Source organism: Hemitrygon akajei, chromosome 8, assembly GCF_048418815.1.
Source record: "Hemitrygon akajei chromosome 8, sHemAka1.3, whole genome shotgun sequence".
Lineage (NCBI taxonomy): Eukaryota > Metazoa > Chordata > Chondrichthyes > Myliobatiformes > Dasyatidae > Hemitrygon > Hemitrygon akajei.
The window spans coordinates 48,872,842-48,896,418 of record NC_133131.1 but is presented as its reverse complement, the minus strand read 5'-3'; the positions used below and the strand labels follow the sequence as shown (position 1 = coordinate 48,896,418).

At 44.6% G+C, this 23,577-nt stretch overlaps 1 protein-coding gene across 1 annotated transcript in view; it reads left to right on the top strand.

The window, feature by feature from the left end:
• The window catches only part of LOC140731872 (uncharacterized), a 30,242-nt gene extending 24,981 nt beyond the window's left edge, over window positions 1–5,261 (top strand). Inside the window, exon 4 of the mRNA XM_073053806.1 lies at window positions 3,365–5,261. Within this exon, the coding sequence (XP_072909907.1) occupies window positions 3,365–3,480 (116 nt within the window). The 3' untranslated portion in view covers window positions 3,481–5,261. The remainder of the gene's footprint in view (window positions 1–3,364) is intronic.
• Window positions 5,262–23,577: the final 18,316 nt, after the last annotated feature.

Genomic DNA, 23,577 nt, shown 5'->3' with positions numbered 1-23,577 from the left:
TGTCCGGGGGAAGTCTTCGAGCACGGGCGTGGAGGGGTGGTCTTTGTGTCGGGATGTGGTGCTGTACGCCGTGTCTGGGCATGGCTGCTGTGAACTGCGGTGCCAGAACCGATGGGAAATCTGCCAGGACTCTGGTGAAGTCGTTGTCGGACAGCGTGATGGAGTCTAGGTGTGGGGCCGGCAACTGGGCTTCACCCAGGGAGAACGTTTGAAAGGTCTCGGCGTGGACCAGTCTCTGCCCTTGCAGGTCAACCAGTAGGCTGTGAGTTCGCAAAAAATCCGCCCCCAGGAGTGGTTGGGCTACGGTGGCCAGTGTGAATTCCCACGTGAACCGGCTGGAGCCGAACTGCAGCCGCACCGTACGGGTGCCGTAGGTCCTTATTGTGCTGCCGTTCGTGGCCCTCAGGGTGGGACCCGATGCTCTGTTGCGGGTTTCGTAACTCGTCGGAGGTAAGACGCTGATCTCGGCTCCGGTGTCGACCAAAAAGCGGCGTCCCGACTGCTTGTCCCAGACATACAGGAGGCTATCCCGATGTCATCAGCAGCGGCTGGCCCTGGCGTTTCCCAGGAACTTGCAGGGCAGGCTACAGCGGCGGGCTTCTATGCCCCACCGCTGGTGGTAGAAGCACCATTGTTCGTTGGTCTCCTCACTCCTGCCTCTGGGGTTAGTGGGCTCTGCAGCCGGGCCTGGTCTGGTTTGCTGCTGGGAGCGTGGCCGGGTGATCTGTGCGACGGACGCCCCACTCACCTTCTTGGCTTTCTACAGCACGTCTGCCCGGGCCGCCACCTTCCGGGGGGTCGCTGAAATCCATGTCGGACAGCAGCAGGCATATGTCCTCCGGCAGCTGCTCCAGGAACGCCTGCTCAAACATGAGGCAGGGCTTGTGACCTCCGGCCAGGGACAGTATCTCGTTCATCAAAGCTGATGGTGGCCTGTCCCCCAAACCATCCAGGTGCAGTAAGCGGGCAGCTCGCTCGCGCCGTGAGTGTCCGAAAGTCCTTATGGGCAAAGCTTTGAATTCTGTGTATTTGCCGTCCGCTGGGGGCGACTGTATGAACTCAACCTGGGCGGCTGTCTCCTGGTCGAGGGAGCTCACCACGTAGTAGTAACGTGTGGCATCCGAGGTTATCTGCCGAATGTGGAATTGGGCTTCTGCTTGCTGGAACCATAGGTGAGGTCGCAGCGTCCAGAAGCTTGGCAGTTTTAACGAAACTGCATGAACAGATGCGGCATCGTTCATCTTCGGCCCAAATATTGTTTGGGCCGTCGGGGTCACCAATTGTAGCGGTGTGCTACACGCAGCGCTGAAATAACGACACGCAGTCGGTGAGCTGCGGTTACAAAAGAGGTTTATTCAAACTTCGCGGCCTCGCTTTAAAGCCTTCCTGATCCCGCCCTCCCCGGGTGGGAATGCGCATTCACAGTCCCGTCCCGTGCGTGGGCTTTTCCCCTTGCTGGTGAAGCAGGCTTGGTGCCCTCTTTGTGACCGGCCTCAATGCCGGCGCGTGCCACTTTGTGAGCCGGTTCGAGCGCGCTGGGAAGTGGGTTGCCACAAGGTTATAAAAACCTGGGTTGTTTTCTCTGGAGTCGCAGAGGCAGAGGGCGATCTGATAGTGATCTATAAGTTGACGAGGCATAGATAAACAGCAGGTATCTTTTCCCAGGGCTGAAATATCTAATACCAGAGGGCATGCATTTAAGGTGAGTTCAAAGGAGCTGTGAAGGGCAAGTTTTTACACTGATTGTGGCTGCTGGGGATGGTAGTGAAGGCAGATATATTAGAGGCTCTTGGATCGGCGCATGAATGCCAGAACATGGATGTTGTAGGCTGAAGGGATTAAGTATTTAATTACAAGTTTAATTAGTTTGGCACAACATTGTAGGCTGAAGAGCCTATTCCTGTGCTCTTCTGTTCTATGTTCTCCTTATCTCAGTTCCAAATGGCTGAGTCTGTAGGAAAGCTTCTCCCTAACTCCAGCCTGTTCAGCTGTTTAAACATTTTTAGGTTTTTATAAACATAAAAAGACACACCGATTGGAGCACGGATTGGAGAGGATTAGAGTCTTGTGGGCCAAATGCATTCTCATAGGACTTAGCTGATTTGATCAGTATGGACGGGTTGGGACAAAGCTGTGTGACTCTGAGATCTTCTGTCATTCTTGCAAAAACTAAAATATATAATCACAAAGTACTCAATGTCTTTTTACTCGGAGGAAACCCACTGAATCGGAACCAGTCTCATACATCTTTGCTGAAAGTGGATCCTGTCTCAGGCAAGGAAACCAGAACCATAGACTATATTCAGTAGAGCCATATGTTGTGAAGTTGAAGTACTAGTTAGGCAAAACTTCATAAAACTTAGAACATTAATGCACAGTGCAGGCTCTTTGGCCTACAATGTTCTGACCATTCACCTACTCTAAGATCAATCTAATCCCTCTCTCCCACGTAGCCCTCCATTTTTCTATAATCTATGTGCCCATCTAAGACTCTTACTTCCATTCAGGGCCCCAAACAGTCCTTCACTTGTGAGTCTGTTGGGGTCATCTATTGCATCCGGTGCTCCCAGTGTGGCCTCCTCTACATCAGCGAGACCCGACACAGATTGGGGGACCGCTTCGTCGAGCACCTACGCTCCGTCCGCCACAACAGACAGGATCTCCCGGTTGACACCCACTTCAACTCTGCTTCACATTCCCATTCGGATATGTTCATACACGGCCTTCTCTACTGCCATGATGAGGCCAAACTCAGGTTGGAGGAGCAACACCTCAAATACCGTCTGGGTAGCCTCCAGCCCCTTGGTATGAACATCGAATTCTCCAACTTCCAGTAATTCCCTCCTTCTCCCTTTCCCCATCCCACTTTCATTCTGCCTCCTCTTCCAGCTGCCTATCACCTCTCATGATTCTGCCTTCTTCTACTACCCATAGTGCTTTCCCCTTTCATTCCTTCTTCATCTCTCTGGCCTATCCCCTCCCTGCTTCCCCTCCCCCACCCCTTGATCTTTCCTCTGATTGGTTTTTCACCTGGCACCTTCCACCCTGCCCCCTCCTCCTTCAGTCCAGACAAAGGGTCTCGGCCCAAAACATTGCTCATTTCAATGGATGCTGCCCGACCTGCTGAGTTCCTCCAGCTTGTTTGTAGGTCTTGATTTGACCACAGCATCAGCAGTATACTTTGTGTTTAAGATTTGTTTATATGCCCCTGATGTATTTGCCCCCTACCATCCTGGCAGGGAGTTCTATGCACCCACCACTCACTGTGTTTAAAAAAAAAACTTACCTCTGAACTTCATATTTATATAGTTGCATTCCGTCACCATGCTTCAAGCTGCATTGATATCCTTTTTGTTGTTTCCAGGTATTCAGGTGGCGTTTGGAGAAAAAAAACTGCTTGCTTCTCAGGAGACTCAAACTGATTGGACGTTCCAACCGTCATTCCCAGTGCAGGATTACTCATGTTCTCTGCAAACTTAAATCATTGATGCAGTTTAAGCTTTGTAAATGTCTCAGATTTGTTAATGAACAGATACTTTTCCCAGAGTTCCCAGTTGTTTGTACGTTTTACTCTTTTGTCAGTTGCACAAAAGAACCCTGACAGGTGTGTGGCCTTCTGGTTCACCCCTACCTGGATGAAGATGCAGCTCGTACACCCCAGACATTGGTTGACATCATTGTAATGGTAATTGTCTAGGTTAGTTGCAGGTGTGAATTGTGTGAAGAAGTTGGACAGGTCCGAACATTTTCAGTTATACTTTAAAAAAAATGCTAGTTTTCCTCTGGGAAATGTTTTTGTTAGCTTTAGGGGAACAAGAGGAATTTGCACAGTACTGTGTACTGCCAAAGGACTCATTTACAATAAAGAGCCGAACATTCTGAACAGGTGGGATAGCATTTCTGGAACAAGAAAGGGTTAACATTTCAGGGTCCTAGACTTCATATATCAAAACTGACTCACAAAGCTCCCAAAGTTACCGAAAACAGTTAACACCTGTTTACACCCGAAGCATGCACAGTTTGGGGTGGGCGTGTCCTTTTGATGTGATTGCGGAATATTTGTAAATGGGCAGTACTAAGCCAGTTGCAGGCAGAAATGGGGAAAACACCCCACTGACCAAGTGTTGCTGTTCTCCAGGAGGGCACCCTCTTGATGTCCATGTGCTGCTTGTTATGGGTGGTGTTTTCTGCTGCTGCTGAAGAGAATGCAAAGAAACATTCTGTGGACAAATTTTTCAGACTTTATCCTAATGTAAGCAGGTTCCAGCTAAATTTGATCAATGTTTTGAATGAACACCATGACTAAGCCCTTACTGTCTTCCAGGATAAAGTATTCAGAAGATTCTCCCCCTCTAAAAAACCTATTACTTTTAGAGATCCAGCACATAACAGGTCACTATGGCCCAATAAGCCTGCACTGCCCAATTACACCCAAATTTCTCCTTGGTTCAGACCCAAATGGCCTATCCCTTGTTCTAAGACCAATTTATGGACCTAAACTTCTCAGCCGGAGAAACATCGTCCCTTCATCTAGCCTGTCAACCCCTTTAAGCTTTTAATGTTTCAATTCTTCCAAGTTCTAAAGAATTTAGTCTTGGATTACTCGATCACTCTTCAACACAGCAAGCTAGCCACTCCTGGAACCAATCCAGTGAAACTTCGGTACACTTGCTCTTTGGCAAGTCAATCTCTCTGAGGCAATGAGATCAAATCTGTATACAATCTGTCAGATACAGTCTCAACAGGGAGTTCGCTCTCTGAATGGTATTGTGAAGTCCCCAGCGTGCAGTCAAGGGGTAGCGGGAGCCTTGGTTTAACATTTTGCTCGAATGACTGCCCCTTCCTGAACAATGATGAGACAAAAACTGTCTCAAAGGCAAAGCTGACATCTTATTTACAGGCTGTCTAGTGATTATATTACTGCCAGGTATGGCTGTTATTACTTATCTACTTTTTTTCCTATTGGATTTGGTTACTTTTATCTCTAGATGCAGAAGAGACGAGAGAGCTATTCTCTACTAAACTTTTCTGTGAAAATCAATGTGTGATATACGTATAGCTGACTATATGTAAGAGTTTGGTTTTGCATGATTTTTGATTAAATATTTTTAATTTGTTTGATCAATATAAATGTCGTTTTGTATTTAATTCTTAACTAGAAGTAGCATTTTCAACCAAATAACCATGGTATTATCTGCTGCTGTTTTATGACTGAAGTGATGTATCTAATTTTAATAAAGAAACTTGGATGTATTCTGACTTAAGACATAGAAAAAAGCCATTTGACCCACTGAGTCTATGTGCAACACCTTTCTTTCCATTAATTTCCTTTTGGACTGATTTCCCTACATTTAATCTAATCTACCTACCGAAACGTTAAGGACAACTTGTACAGTAAGACACATAAAATGCAGGCCAGACATTATCTAAGGAGAAGAATAAAGGAGACGGGTTTTGGGCTTAGAACCCTCATTAGGTTTGGACGGAAAGGGAGAAGAAGCCAAATTAAGAAGGTGGGAGAGGGGAATGAGAAGGAGTACTAACTGGCTGGTGATAGATCAGGCTAGGTGAGTAGGAATGAAGTGATAAGGTGGGAAGTGATAGGTGGAAGAGGTAAACAGCTAAAGAAGATGGAATTTGTTAGGAGAGGAGAGGGGTATGAAGAGGGGCACCAGGGGGAGGTGAGGTGAAGAGAAGGGGTAAGAGGGAGGCCAGAATGGGGAATGGAAAAAGGAAGTTGGGGGGAGAGAAATGACTGGAAGTTGGACAAACCGATATTTGTACTGTCGAGTTGGAATATGAGCTGTTCCGAATTCTGACTAATTTCTCCCCGTACGACAGTCTGCAAGTTGTAAATATGACAATGAGCTAAAATACTTCTAGCTGGTCTCCCAGATGCTGATTCATGTGTATGGGCTGTAGGTAAGTTTGGTGTTTATAAGCTGGGGAGAACTCATACCATTGTTTTGCCATTGGGGTTTGAAGTGTGTTCCGACAGGGGCTACAGACTTTTGCATGGGTGTGTGTGAGGGTGTCTGTTCCTTTGCCATTGGGAGCACTCTACTGATTGTCAGATAGCTGTGTTCTTTCATGGATCAAAGTTTCCCTCTGGTCATGAGAAGGCTCACTGTGGACCTGGTCAGGAAGCCACTCGATGTGTGGCTTCTCCTGAGGTGGGTCTTTGCCACGTGTCACAGCAGGTAGAGTCATTGTCTCACAGTTCCAGAGACCTGGGTCCCCTCCTAACCTCCAATGCCGGTCTGTGTGGAGTTTGCATGTTGCCCTGTGTGCGTGCCCTCTGGTTTCCTTACACATCATAAACACATGCAGGTGAGTAGGTTTCCTGTCTGCCATAAATCACCTGGTAGATCGTCTGTAGTGTGTAGGTGAGTGGTATAATCTGGGTGGGAATATGGGGAGAATGAAGATGTGATTCACAGAGGATCAGAATAAACAGGACTGTGGGCTGTACAGCTCGATGCTGATTGAGTAGCTGCTGATGAGGTGGGTAAAGCAAGTTGGGTAGCTTGTCATGTGGAGCTGGTCAGATACACGCTCACACACAATGTTCTGGAGGTGATAACAGTGGGCTGGTGTATGAATGAGTGGTGCCGAGGCCAAGGCTGATTGATCTGCTGTGGAACTTGACTCTCGTTCTTCCCAGTTTTTCTCCTCCCCAGCAGTCCCTTGGGGTCGATCTGTGGAGGGGAAGCAGAAGGTTGCTGATGTGGCAGGGAGGCAAGTGAGGTCCCTCCGCCTGTTTCATTAGGCTTCGGTATGGTTCCAGCAAAGCTTGACCAGCATGCTATCCTGTTTTGAGTGTTAATGGGCCGGAGATCCCCAGGTGTCGATGAGCATGTGACCCTCAAGAACTTCCCTCAGTTGTTTTCCTCTGTCCTCCCACCACTCTCTTCCTGTGGCAGAGCCCAGAGGCGGTGAGAGATTCAGGATATCCCAACAATCCTCAGCATACGATGGGGCTGAGTGTAACTGCGGTCTGATTGTTGGAGATGTTGCCTTGAGGAAAGGCAGTGATACATGAAGCGTTTTGCAGGGGCAGAGTTGGTGGTGTCTCCCCAGTGTCTTCAGATTTGTGTTGTAGGTAGTCAGGAGAGTAGGAATTCCTGCTGCCCAGCAGATCAGCAGCTTGGTGTCCGAATTGAGCTCTGTATCTTTAGAATCCCCCTTGTCCCTTATCTCCACTGGCACAAGAAGATAATGGCAGATTTTCTCAACAAAGTTTGTCTTCGCTATGGGAGGGAGGATAAGGGAAGTAGTACATTTTTCAGGATCTTCTTGCAGTCATTTACGATTAAGAGCAATGTATGGCAGGGCAGTGTAATATTAAATCCCTGTGTTGTGAATGTGGAGTGTAAGGCCCATTCGTTTGCATGGTCTACTGAACAAGGAGCTCCACCTCTGAAGGTGTTTACCCACTACAGCTCAATTGATTGAGGTTGGAGTAACCTTGGTTCTGGAGTGAAGGAAGGGTGTGTCGGTCTGTTTTTCTGTTGTCCTGTAGATCAACTCCATCCTGCAGGAAGCGATGAGCACTGGAATGGGGAACGTGGATGGGCGATGAAGTAGCTGTTCTTGATAGCAGTCTGCACCACAATGCACTCTTCTGTATATCTGTTCACTAAGATCATCACTCATTCCAAAGGGGAGGTCGGGGCAGAGAGTGCAAGTATCTGGATGGAGCAACAAACAATTTGCTGGAAGAACTCAGCAGATCAAGCAGCATCTGTGGGGAGGAGAGGAATTATTGATGTTTAGGTCTGAAACCTTGCTTCAGTCCTGATGCCCAATGATGCTGTCCAACCTGCTGAGTTCTTCCAGCAGATTGCTTGGTGCTCCAAATTCCAGCATCTGCATTCTCTCATGTCTCTGGTATCTGGAAGAACACCTGAATCTCCAGAGTAGTAGGCTATGGACCAAATGTTTTGAAGTAGTTTTGATGTGTAGAAATGCACAGGAGGAGCTTACTTGATCTAGTGTTTCCACGACAACCAAAGTGTCATTGCCATTTCCCTGCTCCAAGTCGATAGACTTGGAGATTACAGCAACTTGCTTCCATCTTGCATTATTTTTCATGACTTTTGCCCCAAGCCAGTCAAATACTTCTGTTGTGTGGTGGACAAATTGAAAACTCAAGTCCCTGTAATTATTTATCGAATGAGTCAATACTTAATGTGTTCATAGGTGTTAGGTAAAGCACAAATGTGGTTCAGGATGCAGGGAAGAATACCCTTGATCTCTTTTGAGAGTTGCTGTGGTGTTAGTGATCTGCCTTGACCCCTTCTGTTCGTTCAGTATCCAAGTGCAATGTGGATTCTCTGTTCCATGGGGAAACATAATGGAGCAATATGAATTATTTTTCAAATGTGTAAATCTGCAGCATGGAATGAATAAATGAAGTGGGTAATAGACAATTATAGACACACAGTTCAGTACAATTGCAAATATGAGAAACTGGTTGACAAATTGCTCAATCTCTTTAGAACATGTCCTAATTATAGTGTGTTTCTGAAGCGGTGCAAGGATTATGGACTATTACAGTCGTGGTTCAATAGTAGTCTTCTCACTTCTGTTGTCAGTTTGTGGGTAAAAAGCCTATCACTAGCAACAGTGCTGTAGTGAGGAGATAATGTCTAGCTATTGGAAGAGATGTTGGCCACAGGCCATTTGGGTGGGTGTAAAAGACAATTTGACAATCAGAGACCTCCCACAATCTGATGGATATTTATCCTTGAACTAAACCACAATTACTTTGTCACTTAGCTCCCTGCTGTTTATGGGATCTTGTTGGATTCAATGGGTGATGATGTTTATCACACTTCCTAGAGCTTAATTTGGTGTAAGATATTTTGTGATGTGCTGAGATTGTAAAAGGAGATTTTACGATATAGTTCTCCTTCCCCTGAGGAATCTTATTTCCTGTGAATGAGAAAGACCGCTGCCTCAGAGGACAGGTTAATAGGCGAAAGTCTATCAACGAATACAATTGCAATAGGTGGCTTGCTGGTATTTTGGACATCATGTCATTTCTGATCTATTTAGAAAGGATAAAGTGCAAAATGCCAAACCAAAATGATCTTGGCTTAAATTGTACCAGTATCTGTAAATGAAATTGCAATGAAAGCATGAAATAGCTATTAACTACCAACGATATGCAGAGGATTCCCAAGAATGGGTAACCTTAAAGGGAGATCTTAGCAGAAACAGTGTCTGCCTCCAATTCTCTGAAGTAGTTGAGAAAATAAAATCGATCCTTTTGAGCTCAAAGGGTGATCAGAAAACCTCCTCTAATCTTTCCTGTAGTATTCTTGATCCTTAAATTACACGCTGCTCTCCAACTTTCAGTAATCAGATTGCTTCCAAAATGCACTTACCTGTGCAGAAGGAACATAATTAAATGATGGTAATTTCTTGTGTGCTCTGCTGATGCAATGACTAACTATTTCAGACTTTACAATTGGTGGAATAGGTTCTGGTGCAAGTTCCAGCACCTCAACACAAAGATGTATAAGGCCATTATATACATTATTAAAACAATGAATTTGGCTCTCTGAAGTCTCTTTTCCCCATTTATGTTAAACTAGAGCTGCAGGGGGATGGGAATCAGAGCGCCAGACCAGGGAGTAGAGCGGTAGTGACGAAAGACGTTCTTAAACCTGCATACAAGGTCAGGAATCAAAAGGTTGAACATGGTGAGACTAATGTTCTGAGCTGCATGAATTTCAATGCAAGGAGTATTGTAGGAAAGCTGGATAAGCACAGGGCATGGATCAGCAGGTGAAATTATGACATTATAGACATTAGTGAGACTTGGTTGCAGGAGAGTCAGGACTGGCAGCGTAATGTTCTGGGTTTCCATTGTTTTATATGTGATTGGGTGGGAGGGTAGGGTGGCATTACCAGTAAGGGAAAATGAGATGGCAGTGTTCAATCATGACAGACTGGAGAGCTCGTTTAGTGAGGCTTTATGCGTCGAACTGAGGAATAAGAAACATAGAAACATAGAAAATAGGTGCAGGAGTAGGCCATTCGGCCCTTCGAGCCTGCACCACCATTCAGTATGATCATGGCTGATCATCCAACTCAGAACCCTGTACCTGCTTTCTCTCCATACCCCCTGATCCCTTTAGCCACAAGGGCCATATCTAACTTCCTCTTAAATATAGCCAATGAACCGGCCTCAACTGTTTCCTGTGGCAGAGAATTCCACAGATTCACCACTCTCTGTGTGAAGAAGTTTTTCCTCATCTCGGTCCTAAAAGGCTTCCCCTTTATCCTTAAACTGTGACCCCTCATTCTGGACTTCTCCAACATCGGAAACAATCTTCCTGCATCTAGCCTGTCCAATCCCTTTAGAATTTTATACGTTTCAATAAGATCTCCCCTCAATCTTCTAAATTCCAGTGAGTATAAGCCTAGTCGATCCAGTCTTTCTTCATATGAAAGTCCTGCCATCCCAGGAATCAATCTGGTGAACCTTCTCTGTACTCCCTCTATGGCAAGAATGTCTTTTCTCAGATTAGGGGACCAAAACTGCACACAATATTCTAGGTGCGGTCTCACCAAGGCCTTGTACAACTGCAGTAGAACCTCCCTGCTCCTGTACTCAAATCCTTTTGCTATGAATGCCAACATACCATTTGCCTTTTTCACCGCCTGCTGTACCTGCATGCCCACCTTCAATGACTGGTGTACAATGACACCCAGGTCTCATTGCACCTCCCCTTTTCCTAATCGGCCACCGTTCAGATAATAATCTGTTTTCCTGTTCTTGCAACCAAAGTGGATAACCTCACATTTACCCACATATAACCAATAGAAAGGTATAACCACATATTGACTGGGACACCCAACTGTAAAGAGACTGAATGGAAAAGAGTTTGTCAAATGTGTTCAGGAAAGTTTCCTTAATCTGTACATAGAGGTCCCAATTAGAGAGAGAGTATGATAATAGATCTCCTATTAGGCAATGAGGCAGGGCAGATGACAGAAGTTTGTGTAGGGAAACACTTTGCATCCAGAGATCATAAAACCATTGGTTTCAAGGCAATTATGGAAATGTATTTATTTATTGAGATACAGCATGGAATAGGATTTTCCATCTCTTTGAGCTGTGCTGCCCAGCAATCAGTCAATTTAATCCTAGCCTAAGCATGGGACAATTTACAATGATTAATTAACCTACCAATTGGAACATCTTTGGACTGTGGGAGGAAACCAGAGCACCTGGAGGAAACCCACACGGTCATGGGGAGAACGTACAAACTCCTTTCAGTCAGCGATGGGAATTGAACCCACGTTGCCTGTATTGTAAAGTGCCGCTACTGTGCTATCAAAAGGAGACATCTGGTCCTTGGACTAGGGTTCGGAATTGGAGAAAGTCTAATTCTGATGGTATCAGAAAGGATCTGACATGTGTGGAATGGGATACGTTGTTTTCTGGCAAAGGTATATTTAGTAAGTGGGAAGCCTTCAAAAGTAAAATGTTGAGAGTACAGAGTTTGTATGTTTCTGTCAGAATAAAAGGCAGCGATAACAGGTAGAATGAATGAGGTACTTAAGGAGTTTAAGAAATACATGAGAACACTTAGGAAGGAAATCAGGAGGGCTAAAAGAAACTACGAGGTTGCTTCAGTGGACAAGGTGAGGGAGAATCCCCAAGGGACTGCTGGGGAGGAGAAAAACTGGGAAGAATTCCAAGGGATTGGAGAATAGTTGTTCTGTTGTTTAAGAAAGGCTCTAACGATAACCCAGGAAATATTGGACTGATGTAGCTGACATCAGTAGTGGGGAAAGTTATTAGAATGTACTCTAAGACAGGGACTGATTAGGATAGTCAACATGGCTTTGTGAATGGTAGATCATGCCTAACCAGTCTTACAGAGGCTTTTGAGGAAGTTACCAGAAAAGTTGATGAAGGCAAGGCAGTGGATACTGTCTACATGGACTTTAGCAAGGTTCTGGACAAAGTTGTACATGGGAGGTTGGACAAGAAAGTTCAGTAACTTGCATTCAAGATGAGGTAGTAAATTGACCTAGACAATGGCTTTGCGGGAGAAGCCAGGGAATGGTAGTGGATGGTTGCCCCTCTGTCTGAAGGCCTGTGACTAGTGGTGTGCCATAGGGTTCAGTGCTGGACCCAGTGTTAATTGGTCATCTGTATCAATGACATGGATGATAATGTCATTAATTGAATCAGCAAATTTGTGGATATTACCAAGATTGAGGATGTAGTGGACAACAATGAAGACTAAGCTTGCAGCCAGATCTGGACCAACTGGTGAAATGGACTGATAAATGGTAGTTGGAATTTAATGCATACAAGTGTGAGATGTTACACTTTGGGAAGACCAACCAGGGTAGGTCTTACGCAGTGAGAGGAAGCACTCTGAGGAGTGTGGTAAAACAAAGAGATCTGGGAACACAGGTACATAAATTATTGTAAGTGGCATCACAGGTAGATAGGGTTGTAAAGAAAGCTTTTGTCACATTGGCCTCATAAATCAATGTATTGAGTATAGAACTTGGGATGTGATGTTGAAATTGTATGAGGCATTGGTGAGGCCTAACTTTGTGTGTAGTTTTGGTCACCTACCTATAAGAAAGTTGTAAATAAGATTGGAAGAGTGTAGAGAAAATTTTCAAGAATGTTACTGGAATTTGTGGACCGGAGTTATATAGAAAGGTTGAGTAGGTGTAGAAGATTGAGAGGAGATTTGATAGAGGAATACAAAATGATGAGGTGTATAGTTAGGGTAAATGCAAGCAGGCTTTTTCCACTGAGGTTGGGTGAGACTAGAACTAGAGGTCATGGGTTAAGTGTGAAAGGGCAACATGAGGGGAAACTACCTCACTCAGGGTGGTGAGAGTGTGGAATGAGTTGCAAGCAGAAGCGGTAGACGCAGGGTTGATTTCAACATTCCACATTTACATGGATGGGAGGGGTATGGAGGTTTGGGTGTAGGTTGATAGGAAAAGGTAGACTGATGGTTTAGCATGGACTAAGTGGGCTGAAGGTTTTGTGTCTGTGCTATGGCGTTCTGTGATTCTATGTTAACAGTTTACATGCAGTGGTGTTCCTAATCTTTATGAAGGTAAAATAGTAAACTCTTTCATTTGGTCATGGTTCTCTGCTTTGAAAGTTCGATCGTCTATATGACTAATCCTGCACTTAATATGAGGGTGATTGATAAGTTTGTGGCCTAAAGTAGAAGGAGTCAATTTTAGAAAGCCTAGCACATTTATTTTTCAACATAGTCCCCTCTTACATGTACACACTTAGTCCAGTGGTCGTGGACCATACGGATCCCTTCTTTGTAGAAGTCGTCCACAGCAGGGGTGATTGATAAGTTTGTGGCCCAAGGTAGAAGAAGATGAGTTATTAACTTTAAACTTCCTGCATTATCACTCAAAGAGTTGAACTGCACGTGCATGTAACGAGAGCGTCTTGGATCTCCAGGTGGCCACAGCACGGGTGATTGATAAATTTGTGGCCTAAGGTAGAAGGAGACGAGTTATACAGCAAAACTGCTCACGATACTCTGTGAGGCCTCACTAGTGCCTTATAAAGCCTCAACATTACATCTTTGCTTTTATATTCTAGTCCACTTGAAATGAATGCTAACATTGCATTTGCCTTCCTCATCACCACTCAATCTGCAAATTAACCCTTAGGGCATCCTGCAGGAGGACTCCCAAGTCCCTTTCACCTTGGATTTTTGAATTTTCTGCCTGTTCAGAAAATAGTTCATGCTTTTATTCCTTCTACCAAAGTGCATGACCTTACACAAACTCCTGACACTGTATTCCATTTCAACTTATTTGCTTATTCTCCTAATCTGTCTAAGTCCTTCGGCAGCTTCCCAGCTGCCTTAACACTACCTGTCTCTCCACATATGTTCATATTGTCCACGAACTTGCCCACCTAGCCATCAATTCCATCATCCAAATCATTAACATATAAAATTTTAAAAAAAGTCCCAACACAGACTTTTGTTGAACACCACTAGTCACTGGCAGCCAATCAGAAAAGACTCCCTTTATTCCCACTCTTTGCCTCCTGCCAATCAGCCAATGCTCTATTCAAGCTAGTATCTTTTCTGTAAAACCATAGGCTCTTAACTTGCTAAGCAGCGTCATGTGTGGCACCTTGTCAAAGGCCTTCTGAAAGTTCAAGTACACAACATCCACTGCACCTCCTTCATCTGTCCTGCTTGTTATTTCTTCAAAGGCATTCCAAAAGGTTTGTGAGGCAAGATTTTCCCTTAAGGAAACCAAGCTGTCTATGGCCTATTTTATCATGCGCCTCCAAGTACTCCAAAACCACATTCTTAATAATCAACTCCAACACCTTTGCAACCACTGAGGTCAGGCTGACTTATAAATTTCCTTTCTTCTCCCTCCCTCCCTTCGTGAAGAGTGCAGTGATATTTGGAATTTTCCAGTCCTCCAAAAACATGCCAAAATCTATTGATTCTTGAAAGATCATTACAAATGGCTTTACAATCTCTTCAGTGACCTCTTTCAGAACCCTGGGGTGTAGTCCATTTGGTCCAGGTGTCTTATCTACCTTCAGACCTTTCAGATTCCCAAGCACCTTCTCTCAGGTAATAACAACTACACTCACTTCCACCAGCTGACACTCTCAAACCTCTGGCATACTACTGGTGTCTTGCACAGTGAAGATTGATACAAAATATTTATTCAGTTCATTCACCATTTCTTTGTCCCCCATTACTAACTCTCTAGTGTCATTTTCTAGCAGTCCTATGTCTACTGTCTCCTCTCTTTTACTCTTCATAAAACTGAAAAAAACCTTTTGGTATTCTCTCTGATATTATTGGCCTGCTTAACTTGGTATTTCATTTTTCCCCCCTTTATGGTTTTTTGGTTGCCTTCTGGTTGGTTTCTAAAAGTTTCCCAATCCTCTAACTTCCCATTAATTTTGTTCTATTTTTCGCCCTCTCTTTTGCTTTTACGTTGGCTTTGAATTCCTTTGTCAGCCACAGTTGCATTATCCTGCCTTTAGAATATTTATTGTGTTGGCACATGGCCTAGTGGGCAAGGCATCAGACTAGTAACCTGAAGGTCACTGGTTCGAGCCTCAGCTGTCCTTGAGCAAGGCACTTAACAACACATTGCTCTGTGACGTCACCAGTGCCAAGCTACATGGGTCCTAGTGCCCTTCCCTTGGACAACATCGGTAGCGTGGAGAGGGGAAGGTTTGCAGCTTGGGCAACTGCCGGTCTCCCATACAACCCTGCCCAGGCCTGCGCCCTGGAAACTCCAGGCGCAGATCCATGGTCTCTCGAGACCGACAGATGCCACCAGAATATTTATTCTTTAGGATGTATCTATCCCGTGTCTTTTGAATTGCTCCCAGAAATGGCAGCTATTGCTGCTCTGCCATCATCCCTTCTAGTATTCCTTTCCAATCAACTTTGGCCAGCTCCTTTCCCATGCCTCTGTAATTCCCTATACTCCATGATAATATGTGATTTTAGCTTCTCCCTCTCAAACTGCATGGTGAATTCTATCATCTTACGATGACTGGCTCCTAAGGGTTCCTTTACCTTAAGTTCCCTAATGAAATCTAATTTATTATACAACACCTAATTAAGAATAGTTGATCTCCTAGTGCGCTCAATCATAACCTGATCTAAAATGCCATTTTATAGGCATTCTACAAATTCTCTCTCGAGATCCAGCATCAACCTTATTTTCCCAACGTAGCTGCATATTAAAATCGCTCATGAGTATCTCGCTGGGCAGTAGAATTTCTGGGCATATATTTAATGCCCAATATCTGTCTCTGATAGTAAAAGCAGTGTATCAAGCCAAAAGTGATTCACTGATGATATGTCAGGCCTGATATGAAATTTAAAATAAATCACAGCCAGCAGCTGAAAACAGCTAATAATATGTCTGGTGAGGCAGTGAGAAAACTTGTTGCAATTTAAACACACCAGATGTGTGTCAGGACTGACTGTCTGATGTTATGCTCTCAAACCGGTACACTGCTAAACTGCTGTATCATTCTCACGTGTATTGAGATACAGTGAAAAGTCCATTTCTCCTGCCATCCAGACACATCAGTGCATTGAGGAAAGCAATAACAGGATGCACACTAAAGAGTTAGTTACAGAGAAAGTGCAGTATAGGCAAACTTTGAGGTGCAAGGCCATGGCAAGTTAGATTGTGAGGTCAGGAATCCATCTTATCGTACAAGGGCACTCTTCAAACTAACTGTCCTCACTGTGAGGATGGAAATTATGTTGGCAGATGTGAGTTTATTTTACGATGTTGAAAGAAGTGGAGAAGCATAGCCATACAACAGGTAGTGCCACTGTCTTACAGCTCCAGTAACCTGTGCCCAGTCCTGACCTGTGTTGCTGTCTGCGTGGAGTTTACACGTTCACCCTGTCACAGCAATATCCAAAAGTTGAGCATGTTGTTAGGCTAAGTAGTTGTTGTAAATTATCTGCTGATGGAAGTGGACCAGGACTGAGTCGATGGGAATGTGACAGAGAAAGATTAGAAAACACTTTCACTTATGTTCTCCTTCTCCGTCCACTCCCCTTGACCTCTATCATGCTAAACACTAAATATCCCAAACTGAAGTATGCTGTATCACTTGGATTTATGGCAGATTTTCAGTTTAAGGCAAACATATATTTTAAAAAAAAGTCCTCACAAAAATGCTTCTGGCCCACAAAACTTGGCAGTGAAGAGAAACAGGCCCCTTGTCTGAGGCCTCTGTACACAACGGAATGTGTTGCAACGCTATGTTGTTTGGATTCACAAGCTTTATTTACCAGCATAGCTGGACATTTAAGTTTTTCAAGAGATGGAAATTGTTTTCGAACTTTTATGTGCTATAGAAATGTGGGTTTCCCTTGCAGGGCAGCTGTGCTTCTAGAAGACTTGAATTTTTCAGTGGATACAGAAAATTGTCATCAGATGGCCTAGCAATTTGAGGAATGGGAACAGTAAAACTGCAACAACCCAATATTCCAGTGGTTTAGCATTTGGCTCTCCACGTGGCATGAACTGGCACGAAGTACATATATGTCACCATTTACAACCCTGAGATTCACTTTCCTGTGGGCATACTCAGCAAATCCATAGAATAGTAACTATAAGAGGGTCAATGAAAGGCTAGCCAGAAGGAAAACAAACTTGCTTTGGAGTACTTATAGAATAATATCCAATAGTTGAGAATATTTGCTAATCTGGTCGCACCAAGGTTCTGAGTGTGCTGGATTAATGGAGTGTTAGTAGAAGGAATTTAACTTGGAAGTAATATAATTTGGGAGACGCAGCACAACAAGGGAATAAATTTGTTTATTAGAACATGGAAAAAGAATGTAGAAATCTACAGCACATCACAGACCCTTCGGCCCACAATGCTGTGCCAATCATGTAACCTACTCTAGAAACTGCCTAGAATTACCCTATCACATAGCCCTCTATTTTTCTCAGCTCCATGTACCTATCTAAAAGTCTCTTAAAAGAGCCTGTTGTATCTGGCTCCAGCCACTGGCAGTGCATTCCACGCACCCACCACTCTTTGTGTGAAAAACCTACCCTTGCCATCCCTTCTGTACTTACTTTCAAGCACCTTAAAACTGTGCCCCCTCGGGTTAGCCATTTCAGCCCTGGGAAAAAGCTTTTGATCAATGCCTCTCATTATCTTATACACCTCTATCAGGTCACCGCTCATCCTCCGTCGTTCCAAGGAGAAAAGGCCAAGTTCACGCAACCTATTCTCATAAATCATGCTCCCCAATCCAGGCAACATCCTTGTAAATCTCCTCTGCACCCTTTCTATGGCTTCCACATCCTTCCTGTAGTGAGGTGACCAGAACTGAACACAGTACTCCACGTGGGGTCTGACCAAGGTTTTATATAGCTGTAATATTAATTCACAGCTAATTCTAAAGCAATACATACAAAATGCTAGAGGAACTCAACAGTCAGGCAACATGGGGGAGGGGGGAATGAACAGGAAATATTTGTAGGGTTGAGACTCTTCATCGATGTATTGTCCAGGATTTCCAGCATCTACAGAATCTCTTGTGCTTTGGATTCTGTCCAATGGTGTGGATCTTGTAGTGTAAGCCCACAGCTTCTTTCAGCCAGCTGGACAAGTCAGAAAGTAGTTAAAAAGAGCAACTGGGACTCTTTCTCTTATTAGCTGCAGTGATGCCAATAAGTACCGGAAGATGATGTTAGAAGTGTATCGACCTCAGCTCGAGTACTGTGTACAGTTCTGGTCATTATATTACAGCAAAGGCGTGTATGCAGTGGAGAACGTTGCCAAGACTGGAAAATCCAGCTGTGAGAAGGATTGGAGAGGCTGGAGTTGTTTTCATTGGAACAGCCAAGGCTGAGGGAGACCTAATAAGGTGTGTAAAGAGGGTGGGTACTTGAAGAATTGCAACCAGCAGAGCCACAAGCACAGTGCTGGGAGCTCCTTCTTGAACAGCACAGAGGCAAGGGGCTGAACAGTTTCTTTCTGTATTGTGTATTCTATGAGTCCTAAACTTGGCACTCGAGTGTTGTGTTAATAAGGTGCTTGGGAGGTTATTCTGACTTTGTTTAATGAGAACTTGTTAAGTTATCAGTGATCGTCTGTCAGACGTGGACTCAATGGGCTGAACAGTCCTTTCTGTGCCAATATGAACACTTCCTCACCATGTAAACCTATCTCATCAATCCCCACACATTAATGGCCTTGTACTGCTGGTGATTTATGCAGTGCACCAACTACAGCTGTCACTTCATCAACGAAGTACATTGGGTTTGTTCTGACGAGTGTGACCAATGCTCTACAATCTTCTCTCCTTCACACTAGCAATATTTATTCATTTATAAAACCAATTATATCTTCACTGGTGATATATTTTATGTCTGGTCATTAATTGGGCAAAGGAGTGCTGTTTAGTTGCTCTGATCCAGCACTAAGCTTCCCCGTTTGATGAGGGGGGTACTGTCTCCTGACTTAATGATTGGTGCAAAATGGCTGCCTGCAACAATTGGCTGACAGTGTAACATCCTATTTGGCAAACTCTATTTGGCTTTAATCAGAGACAAGCCTGGCTTACACAGACCCTGTTGTGTATTCAGTTATCAGCAGAGCTCTCCAAATTCACTCATTAAGGCAAAGTACAATGTTCCACTGTTTTAATTCACTGATTATCGTTCTGGGATCTGCTGCATTTGGAAGTATCTAAACGTCATAGTGATAGTGCCTCTTCCATCCAACCTTCCTTTCCCCACTCCCTCTCTTCTTTCCCTCCTTTCTCACTTCCTCCTCTCCCCAGCATCCTGCTTCTCCTATCCCTCTTTCCATCCCCATTCTTCCCTCCTTGCCTTTCCCTTCTTTCACTTATCCCCTTTGCTCTTCTCCCTCTCTCCCTCTTCCTCATCTTTCCCCTGTTCCTTTGTTCCTCCTTTCCACACCCTCTTTCCTTCCTTCCCTTCCTCAATCCTCTTCCCAGCCTTCCCTTTTCCTTCTATCTCCTTCCCTTTCCCCATCCATTCCACCTCAAGCCTACTCCAGCCTCCCAGCCCTCCTGCCCTCCCTTCCCTTCCTCCTCCCTCCTCCAAACTCCATTAGGACAGGCCTTTGTTATTCTGTACGTTAAGTCCTAGACTCTGTCAGAGCCTGTGGTTGGTGGTCCTTGACTCAGGAGATGCTGCCTGACCTGCTGAGTTCCTCTAGTATCTGGCTCGTGAGTTTAAAAGAAGTGTAGACTGTGGGGACCAGAACGCTAGTGAGTTTAAATTAAGGAAGGATTCAGGGCCCTGTTGACTTTATGTGACACTGGAAATAGGGTTCCAGTGAGTTTATAAGGAGAGGGGAACAGGACCCTGGTGAGATTAAAGAGCATAACAGCCGTGGAGTGGTTTGGATTGCACTGCTTCCTACAAGGCGAAGACTAACAGTTTAAATGGCAGTGATGCTCCATTTCCTGACGTGCTCAATGCCTTTCACTCATGCTTAGCAAAGGAGAATAACATGACACCTATGCAAATCCCCACGGTATCTGGTGACCCTGTGAGAACATACATCCCTTGCAAGGCGTCAGGCCCTGATGGTGTACCTTGCCCAGTACTGAAAACCTGTGCTGACCGACTGCTGGAGTGCTCAAGGACATCTTCAATCTCTCATTGCTACCGTCTGATGGCTACACCTGCTTCAAAAGGGTAGTAATCATACCGGAGCCCAAGAAGAGCAGGGTGTTCTGCCTCAATGACTGTCTTTCAGCCATCCTCCAATATACTGTAATGAAGTACTTTGAAAGGTTGGTCGTGGCCAGAATTAACTCTTGTCTGAGCAAGGATCTGGACCCTCTGCTTTTCACATCCCTCTGCAACAGGTCTACAGTGGACACCATCTCACTGGATCCCCATTCTGCTTTGGAGCACCTAGACAACAGCAAAACCTACATTAGGCTGCTATTTACCGATTACAGCTTGGTGCTCAGTACTATCATCCCCTCAGTATTAAGCTAAACTCAGGCCTCTGTACCTCCCTCTGCAACAGGGTTCTCGACTTCCACATCGAGACTATAGTCAGTGCAGATGAGTGGTAACATCTCCTCCTTTAGATAGATAGATACTTTATTCATCCCCATGGGGAAATTCAACATTTTTTCCAATGTCCCATACACTTGTTGTAGCAAAACTAATTACATACAATACTTAACTCAGTAAAAATATGATATGCATCTAAATCACTCTCTCAAAAAGCATTAATAATAGCTTTTAAAAAGTTCTTAAGTAGTTTACTTAAATACATTAAATACAACACAAGAGCAAGCTAGATTGGCTGGTTAAGTGTTGTCACAATAACAACCTCTCCAGTCCAAGGGATTGATTATGGACTTTGGGAAAACGCCAGTTAGGAAGACATGCATCAGTCCTTATTGAGTGGTAGAAAGGGTAAGCAGGTTCAAGTTTCTTGGTGTCTACACATATGTGGGTTCAACATAGAGCAGAGAACATAAAGTACGTAGACACCTGCAGCACATTACAGGCCCTTCAGCCCACAACGTTGTGCTGACCATGTAACCTACTCTAGAAACTGCCCACAATTTCCCTACTGCATAGCCCTCTATTTTTCTAAGAGTCTCTTAAAAGACCCTATTGTATCTACCTCTACTACTGTCACTGGCAGTGCATTCCACATGCCCACAACTCTGTGTGAAAAACTTATCCCTGACATCCCCTTGGTACCTATTTCCAAACAGCTTAAAACTATGCCCCCTCGTATTAGCCATTTCAGCCCTGGGAAAAAGCCTCTGGCTATCCACATGATCAATGCCTCTCATCATCTTGTACACTCTATCAGGTCACCTCTCATCCTCCGTCGCTCCAAGGAGAAAAGGCCGAGGCCATATTAATGCAATAACGGGAAAAAACCCAATGCCGTGGCTCTACTTTATTAGAAATTTGAGGAGACTTGGTATGACACCAAACACTCCTGCAAATTTCTACAGGTGTTCATGGAGGGCATTCTGACTGGCATCACCGCCTGTGCACAGGATCACGAAAGGCTGTAGAGGTTTATAAACCCAGGCATAACCCATTGAGCACATCTTCAAAAGGTGGTGCCTCGAGGACGTGGCATCATTGAGGACCTCACCAAATGGGACGTGCGCTCTTCTCATTTCTCCCATCAGAACCCTGAAGACCTACAGTTAATGATTCAGGTCAGTTTTCAGAAGGTCCACGAACCCATGAACACTATCTCATTATTCCTTGTTTTTATTCTATTAGTTTTGTAATTTATAATGATGTTATATCTTTGTACTGTGTACTACTGCTGTAAAATAATACATTTCATGCCACATTAGACCATAAGACCGTAAGATTTAGAAGCAGAAGTAGGCCATTCTGCTCCACCATTCAATCATGGGATGATCCACTTCATCCAGTCATCCCCACTCCCCTGCTTTCACCCCATACCCTTTAATGTCCTGGCTAATCAAGAACCTATCTATCTCTGCCTTAAATACACCCAGTGACTTTTATATTTAATGATAATAAAGCTGATTCTGATTCTGAGAGCATAGGAACAGGGTCCCAGTGAGTTTAAAGGGAGGTCGAGTGGGACATATCACCCATTGAGCCAGATACAGAACTATTGCCATTCCTGGATAATTGAAAAGTGGGTTATTGGAGTTTTCCTTACCCTCATCAATTCCCACACCATGAATATCCTGATGGTTACTTCATTAATCAGGAACTCAGCTAGAACCGACACTTGAATACTCTGGCTACAAACACAGGTCAAGAGCTGTGTGTCCTGAGGCAAGTGACTCGCCTCCTGTCACTTCAAAGCCTTTCCACCATCTGTAAGGCGCAAGCCAGGTGTGTGATGGAACACCCTTCACCTGCTGAGAGAAGTGTGATCGTAGCAACTATGAGAAGCTCATCCTCACCCAGGATAAAGCACCCCACTTGACAGGGAACCCACTCGTTCTGATGCACATTGACTGCAGTTGCTCACTCTAACATCACTTCCCAATCACACCACTGTCTGTAAGGAGTTTGTACGCTCCCCCCCCATGAGCGCATGGGTTTCCTCCGGGTGCTCCAGTTTCCTCCCACAGTCCACAGTTGCACGGGTTAGGAGGTTAATTTGTCACGCGGGCGTGGACTCATTGGGCCGGAAGGGCCTGTATCTCCAAATTTTAAAAATTAAATTAAACCCGTGACCTCTATCACTGAGAAGGGCAAAGATAGCAGGGACATGGGACCATCTGCTAGTTCTCCTCCAAGTGCGCAATGTGTGGATAGTCAGAGACTTTTTCTCAAGGCTGAAGTGGCGAACACGAGGGGGAAGAGTTTTAAGGTGCGTAGAAGTAGGTACAGAGGAGATGTCAGGGGTAAGTTTTTCACACGAAGTGTGTGGAATGCACTGCCAGTGATGGTGGAGGAAGCGGATACGATAGGGTCTTTTAAGAGACTCTTAGATAGGTACATGGAGCTTAGAAAAATAGAGGGCTGTGTGATAGGGTAATTCTAGGCAATTTCTAGAGTAGGTTACATGGTCGGCACAACATTGTGGGCTGAAGGGCCTGGAATGTGCTGTAGATTTCTATGATTAAGTCACACCACATTCTTAACAAGAAATGTATCACTATTCTTCTCCCCTTGCTCTTAAACCATGAAGCTTCTTCCCCAACAGCACTGTGGGAGTGCCTTCACCAGAAAGACTGCAACCGAGTAAGGTATCTCACTGCCACCTTCTCAAGGGCAATTGGAAATGAGCAATAAATACTGGCCTTGCTGAAGTACCCAAACTCCAAGAAGGAAAATAAAGCAAGTTCATTGAATGTGACAGGAAAGGTTGAGAAAGGGGTTGTAGAAGCTTTCTACCTCCTATGTGGTTTAGGTGCAGAAGATGAGATTACGAGAGCAAGGAAGCCATGCTGAACCTTTGTAAAAAAAAACAGCTTTGACCACGTGAAGTAAGATCTCCAGTAAGCCAGCTAGCTCAGAACTTTGCTGACACTGGTCTAGCAGATTTTCCAGACTATTGAATGC